This window comes from Nicotiana tomentosiformis, chromosome 8 (assembly GCF_000390325.3).
Source record: "Nicotiana tomentosiformis chromosome 8, ASM39032v3, whole genome shotgun sequence".
In the NCBI taxonomy this organism is placed as follows: Eukaryota; Viridiplantae; Streptophyta; class Magnoliopsida; order Solanales; family Solanaceae; genus Nicotiana; species Nicotiana tomentosiformis.
Window position 1 is genome coordinate 109703015 of NC_090819.1, and position 7741 is coordinate 109710755.

At 37.0% G+C, this 7741-nt stretch overlaps 1 protein-coding gene across 1 annotated transcript; it reads right to left on the reverse strand.

Moving 5' to 3' along the window:
• Nucleotides 1-5185: 5185 nt before the first annotated feature.
• LOC104091948 (WEB family protein At1g75720) lies at nt 5186-7539 on the reverse strand. The gene is made up of 2 exons (XM_009597395.4): nt 7279-7539; nt 5186-5919 (listed from the first exon to the last, which is right to left on the reverse strand). Exons 1-2 carry the CDS (start codon nt 7429-7431, stop codon nt 5437-5439), a joined length of 636 nt encoding a protein of 211 aa, XP_009595690.1. The 5' UTR covers nt 7432-7539; the 3' UTR covers nt 5186-5436.
• Nucleotides 7540-7741: the final 202 nt, after the last annotated feature.

Consider the following 7741-nt stretch of genomic DNA (forward strand, 5'->3'; position numbering starts at 1 on the left):
TTTTATAATTATTTTTTTATACTGGTAAAGTTCATTGACCATAAGTGGAACTTAAAAAGACTCAAGAGTGAGTTTACAAAGAACTACTTCATCTATTATTTTGAGATTCTTTAAATATAAGATGGAGGAGCAAGGTTGCTCAGGTACAAAAGGAAAGAAGGATCCTAAAGGATCACAATCAAAGATATACATAAAAGAATAAGGATTGTAATCAGAAAAAATTAATTACAAAATAATGAAAAAGATTACAGTGAATCAAATATAGAAAAATATTATGTTGCTCCGCAAGATAGGCGGTGACTCGACAAGGCCAATATTGGATCGATGATGAAGAAACACTGTATCTGATACCACCTTAATAAGAGAATCAGCAAGCTAAGATTCACAAGGAACATGATGAACAACTGGTGTTTTGTCTCGGACCTGTTATCGTACAAAGTGATAGTAGCGAGCTAAACGCTTCATTCAGCTGTGAAAGATTGGGTTTTGACTGAGAACAATGGCTCCTAGATTATCACAACAAATTGTTGGAGTGTTGGAGGTAGAGAAATGGAGTTCAATCAAAAGGTTGACAATCCATTTAGTTTCTATGGTTGCATTGGCAATGGCCTTGTATTCAGCTTTAGTGGAGGAGCGAGCTACTGTTCGTTGCTTCTTAGAAGACCAACTGATAGGTGAGCCTCCAAGGAACACAACGTAAGCACCAGTGGAGCACCTGTCATATGGATTTCCACCCCAATCAGAGTCCGAGTAAGTAATAAGATCAAACGGGGCACAAGGAGCAAGATAAAGAGAAAGGGTAGATGTAGCCTTGAGATCGCACAGAACAGGTTTGGCAGCTTGCCAGTGGAGGAGAGCCGGTTGGTGCATAAACTGTGAAAGCCGGTTGAAACAAACGCAATGTCAGGTCGAGTGATAGAGAGGTATTGAAGAGCACCTACAAGCTGACGATATTGCTTTTGATCTGTAGGGGCAGATCCATCTGCAAGCTTAAGTACAACAGAGGCTGCAAGAGGTGTAGTAACACCTTTGACATCAAGCATATTGAACCGCTGAAGAAGATCAGTAATATACTTCTTCTGGGAGAGATAAAGACTTGCGGTAGTTCGACAAACTTCAACACCAAGAAAATAAGTGAGTACAGTCAAGTCTTTGAGCGAGAAGTGGGTAGCTAGCGCTTTGTTGACTTGAAGTATCTTGGTGCTAGATGAACCCGTTAAAATAATATCATCTACGTACAAAAGTAGGAAAAGAACAAAACCTGGACCACACATTGTAAACAAAGAGGTATATGATTTGGAACCAACACACCCAATGGAACATATAAAATTCTTAAACTCAATATACCAAGCTCGAGGTGCTTGACGAAGACCATAGATTGCCTTGCGAAGTCTGCAAACATGAGAGGGGTACTGATGGTTCACAAAACCAGAGGTTATTCCATATAAACTTCCACTTCTAAAGTGCATTGCAAGAAGGCATTATTGATATCAAGCTGATAGAGAGGCCACTTGAAATAAGTGGAAAATATGAGAATGGGGCGAATGGTTGTAGGCTTGACTACGGGACTGAATGTGGATTTGAAGTCAATGCCAGGGCACTGATGGAAACCTTTTGCAATTAACCGAGCTGTTAAATGATCAATGTTGCCATCTATTTTTTATTTGACCCGAAATACCCACTTGCACCCAATAACATTTTGTGTGGAAGGGGGAGGTACTAGACTCCAAGTTTTGTTCTTCACAAGAGCATCAACCTCTTCTTGCATTGTATCTCGCCATTCTTTAGATTTGGATGCCTGCTTATATATGTAAAGAGTGATCATGGAACCTGTGGATATTACTAAAGCCGAGTAATCAAGAGGCTTCTTTGGTTTAAAGATGTTATGCTGAGAACGAGTAACTATACGAGCAGGTTCAGGAGTAGGGCTACTTACCTCCTGCAAAGGAGAGTTGGAAGCATCTTCACTCAATGCTAGAGTAGAGGTGGACTGTGATTGGACTGGAGACTCATGAGAAGTGGTGGTTGAAGACAAACTAGAAGTAGCAGGTGGTGAAATGATGGTGTCTGATGGCTACAACAGAGGATCTGACATGACAGGGGGTAGAGAAAGGTCATGTGAAGTGATTGTAGTATTGTTCTGATCATGAGAGGTAGGGGTGAGTGATCAGTGGGTACAACATCAAGCCAGATATGGAGATTAGATTCAGTTAGCCTTGGTAAAGAGGAGAACATGGTGGCAAAAGGGAAGTTATTTTCTAAGAAAACAACATGGTGGGAAAGGAAAAGTTTAGAGGAAGAAGGATAAAAACATTTGTAGCAATGATATTTGGTGGAATAGCCAAAAAAGACACATGGTTTGGATTTTGGATCAATTTTATGGTTAGTATAGGGACATAGCCAAGGATAACATAAGCAACCAAATGTGCGAAGTGAATTATAATTTGGAGGGGTATGAAACAGAGATTCATATGAAGATTTGCCTTGTAGTATCGGCGTGGTCATTTTGTTTATAAGATAGACAGTTGTTGAGAACGCGTAAGGCCAGTATGCAAGTGGTATGGAGGCTTGATTTAAAAGAGTCAAAGTTATTTCCATAATATGACGATGGCATCGTTCAGCACTACTAACTCTTTGAGGAGTGTAAGGGGTGAGAAAATTAGGTGTTGAATTCCCATATCTCTAAGTGTTTTTGTGAGACCCTCATATTCTCCACCACCATCAGAATAAACAGTAAGAATTGGAACACTAAAATATTTTTCAATAAGCAATCTGAAGTTGATAAAAATTAAAACAACATCAGATTTCCTTTTTAAAGGGAAAACTATATGTATTTGGTGAAATGACCCATAAAGAAAACATAGAAGTGAAATCCATGAGAGGATGTGACTGGAGAAGGTCCCCATACATCAGTAAATAGTAGTTCTAGTGGTCTTGAACTTTTCAAAGTCGATTGTTTAAATGGTAAACGATGAATTTTATTGCAAAGAAAAGAATTACAATGATCTTGATAAGAATTGAAAATGGGCAAATTAAACAGGGAGACAATTGACTTTAGAACTTTTAAATGGGATGACCAAGACGACGATGTCAAAGGGTGAACGAGGAATTGTTGGCAGAAGAAGCAAGATAGGTTGTTGGTGGTGGCGAGGATCCAGTCTATTCATAAGTCCGAGCTCTATTCGGGCATTTAGCCAAAGGTGATCCCGTGGTCAAATCCTTCACAACAAAGAAAGTAGGAAAGAATTCAACAGATGTTTTATTTTGCTCGTAAAATTGAGGAACAGATATTAAATTGCGATGAATGGAAGGAGCACATAAAATATTTTTCAAAACAAAGTTTCGAGAAGTAGAGGGAAGCGTAGTATGTCCTGTATGGGCAATTTTAATACCATTACCATCACCAACGATTACATCATCGGTACCAGTGTAGTCTGAGTAAGCCTGCAAGTTCTTTGTGTCAGAAATAATGTGGTGTGAAGCCCCAGTATCCATGACCCAATTAGAATTTCCTGATGATCCATTAACTAAAAAGTTGGCTTGGGGCTCATTTGCATTATGAGAGCGTGACCGGCAAACCTTGTCAATATGTCCAAATTTCTCACATAACTGGCATTGAACTCGAGGTTTATTGTTGTTGGAAGTGGATGAGCGCCAATTCTGCTAGCGATTGGAGTTGTTAGTAGATTGATTCGGACGCCAATTGTTGTTTTCATTGGGATACTGTTGGTACTTCCTTCGGTTGTTATTGCCATTGTAGTTGTTACTGCTATTATAGTTGTTCTGTCATTGTGGATGGCGATTTTGCTGGTTGGATCTTTGGGTATATTGGGATGTGATGGCAGCAGATTCTTGTCGATGATGAAGGAAAACTTCATGACTGCTTAGCTTGTCGAAAAACTCTTCGAGAGTGATGGGTGTGTCTCTGGCGCGAATAGCAGCACTCATCTCATTGTATTCAGGACCAAGACCACTAAGAACCTTGATCACAAGGGCGGCACTATCAATAGGGAATCCAGCAATGGAAATTTCATCAGCAAGGGCACGTATCTCATTGAGATATTGAGCGACGGGCTTGGTACCTTTAACAAGGCGATTGAGAGAGCCTTGGAGACCATATACTCTTGTTTGCGACTTGTTTGCATACTGTTGAGTGAGTTTTGTCCAAGCAACATAAGCATTGGGCGCTGTGGCAACAAGAGGAGCAATAGTGGCATCAACTGACGCCATGATGGCATGTCGGATAAGGCTATCTTGTCGGAGCCAATTTTTGTATTTTGGGTCTGTGGCTGGCGGGCATGAAAGTGTTCCATCAATGTATGAAACAAGATCATATCCAAGAAAAAGTATCTCATGTTGTGCTTTCCATGTTAGGAAATTGCTGCTACCAGTCAACTTGATTGGAAGTTGAGAGGTTGGGTTGATTGTGATAAACTAGCTAGCCTGAGCGATTGGATTAATAACACCATGAGAAGGAAGAATAGATGAACTGGAATTAGTAGATGAAGTTGGCATAATTAGGGTGGTTATTGAACTTGAGTTGACAGTCATGGTAGCGAAGGGAAGTTGAATAACACCAGCAAAGGAAAGGATCGGGAAAAAAAAACTCGTTAGAGCGTAAAGGCTCTTGATACCATAAAGAGATTCAAGAGTGAGTTTACAGAGAACTACTTCATCTATTACATTGAGATTCTTTAAATACAAGATGGAGGAGCAAGGTTGCTCAGGTACAAAAGGAAAGAAGGATCCTAAAGGATCGTAATCAAAGATATACATAAAACAATAAGGATTGTAATCAGAAAAAATAAATTACAGAATAATGAAAAAGATTACAGTGAATCAAATATAGAAAAATATTTTGTTGCCTTATTAGAACTAACCCAATTTTACGTCCGCTTGTTAAAAAATTAGACCGTCTTTAATTGGATCGGAGAAGAACACTCGCAGGCGTGCAGGCGTCTAGAGTAAGTGCCAGTTAAACAGAAGGTTTAGCATGAAGTGGTGGTTCTAAAGGGGCGAAGTATTCTCGATGTTTAGTTTGACTCATTGTATATTTGTGCATTCGGTTCAAACTGTTCAACTCACCTAAACTCCTCGGGTAGTACTCACTTACTAATAGTATTTATTTATCAAACACTAATGTTGGCATCCATTGTATGGTAAACAGAAAGAAAAAAAAAAAAACTTATTGAAGCTGGAAAACTAATTTTTACGTTACAATATAGAAGCAAAATTAAGGAACTACGTACAAGGATAGTAAGTACTACTATCACTCAAGTGACAGTGTAGCCTTATTAAATTGAGAGATTTCTGCCAAGAAACATCTTTGCCTTCACTAGTTCGACTCATTTCACCACTGAGCAAAATTATAGGAAATTATTGAATAGGTGACATGCATTAAATTCCTAATCAAGACTTGCTTATTCATGCTCTAGCTTATTGAACATCAGTGCCACCTTTCTTCCTTGAAAAGATAGCCCCAATAAGTGGGATAAGGGGTTTCGTTTTCTTCTTCTTGAGGGAGGGATGCCTCTGCAATATAACATGATCATCACCTAATTTTGGAATATTAACAACATGGCTTAAAATAGGAGGATTTTCAAAAGTCACATATCTTTTCTTTTGAAACTCAACGTTTTCGGATGCCATATTAATCTCTAGTTTTGTTGTCATGTCCTCAACAAACTTGAGATCTTCAATCTCTGATTGTAATTTCTCAGATTGTTGCCCAATTTCCTTTAGGTTTTCGAGCTCTTTCCTTGTGCGTTCAAGCTCTTCTTCTAAAGAAGAGAGACAAGTAGCCATGAACAAGCTTTCTTCTCGTGCTTTTTGTAGCCTTTGCTTTGTCTCCTCTAGTTCAGCAGTTACAATTCCTAGCTTAGAAGGGACGTTGTCACTTTCACTCTCTCCATCTTGCATCTGTTCATCGAAAAAGAGAAAAGTTCACTGTAAAATATATAGTAGTACTATTTGTTTTAGTACTCTTTAACGGATTCCTTGAAATATTTTTAATTACACTTTGATTGTTCCTCAATCTTGTACGTCAATACTCTGCTATGTACTACTCCCTCATATTCAATTTGTTTGAATCTTTAGTAGGGTCAAATCGACTAATTTTCCATATAAATTCGAACATAAATTCTTTAAGTTTTGTGAAATAAAATTTAAAAATTATATAAAAAGATATTATAAGCCACAATAATTAACAATCTAAAATATTTAAAAATTATTTACAAAACATATAGTAAAAGAATCTTGTTTGCCTCCCTAAATTGTAACAGATTCATTCTCTTCTAAAGGAAAGGAATATTTAATTCTTTTATCAGTCAGTGCACCTCTAATATTGCTATTACAAGTTCTTTCTCTATTATGTCATCCTTTTATTCCTTAACACGTTACACGAGAAAGAAATACTTGTATTAGTGCCTAAGCAAATTAAAGCCTTTTTCTTTTAACTCTTTTCCAAAGCACATACGCAATATTCGTAAGTTTACATAATGTCAAACATACTTATTCCCTCCCTCCTACTATATGTGACACGATTCAGAGCATGAAGGTCAAACTATCTAATTTTTTAGTATAAATACGGATATAAAATCTTTAAGCTTTGAAATAAAATTTACGTATTTAAAAAGTATTATAAGTCATAACAATTAACATTTTAAAATATTGAAAAAACATATGTAAAAATCGCTATCAAAGAAAAATTACTTTTAACTATCCAAAAACAATCACTATATCTCATTAAGTGGGACAGAGGGAGGACCAAGTAACAGCAAAAGTTTGTCTCTTGAAACCATATAAGATCAAATTAAAAGAAGCATCCTGGCTAATCACAAGCATAAAAGTTAAATGGCATGAAATTGTAGAATTATGGGTTCGGGATGACGGAGCCCGCAATATTTTAAATCAGCTTCTAACGGAAGACGGGAGATAAAGGTCATATTTTAATATGAAAATATATAGAAATACTTTTATAAGGAGAAGAAAATAGACTTAGTAAATCTAGCGAGTGGGATGGAGTAATTGGTATTTACTTATTATGCGCCCTCGTTTCAATATTTATTGTCTAATGTTGATATATTTGAGTAAAGTAAAGTAAAATAGTTAGAATGATGATCATTATATATGTAACACAGAGAATCTCTTAAAAAACAAAGATCCTTTGAGAGTATTGATTCAATTTGGACAAATAAAATGAGAATACAACCAAAAAACGAGAATTTAAATGGGGAAGGGGTGCAGAATATTAAAGTGGGAGAATAGAAGATAAAGGACCTGTTTGAGCTTATTAGGAGAATAGAGTTCTCCGGCAAGAAGTCTTTCGCCAAATAACGTGACAGCTTCCTTCACTGAACGAAAAGGTGCACTTGTGTCTATCTCTGCCTTTGATCTCATCATCTTCACACCACCTTCACTAACTACTTCCATTTTGTTCAATATTATATAGGAAATAATATGGCTATATATATTTCCCACTATATGAATATATAGTTTCAAGACTGGTAGTGTTTGGTAGTTCGTATATATGTAAAGTAGTAATGGAGTAGTGCGTTTGCTGAGGTAGAAATTTAAAAGAGGGAGCAGCTACAGAGAGTATGGCAAGTGGAGCGCTTCTTTTCTTCGCGTCCACTTCACTTGATTTATTCTGTTATACACCGTACCTTTTTTATTTCTTTCTTTCCTTCTTTTATTTAGGTTCCTTCCATTAATGTAAAATACTAAATGCATTTAACTTTTG

Coding starts and splice junctions, on each gene's coding strand:
- LOC104091948 (XM_009597395.4), bottom strand. CDS start 7,431: ATGGAAGTAGTTAGTGAAGGTGGTGTGAAGATGATGAGATCAAAGGCA. Junction 5,920..7,278: donor CTCCTAATAAGCTCAAACAG/GTCCTTTATCTT, acceptor TTCGATGAACAG/ATGCAAGATGGAGAGAGTGA.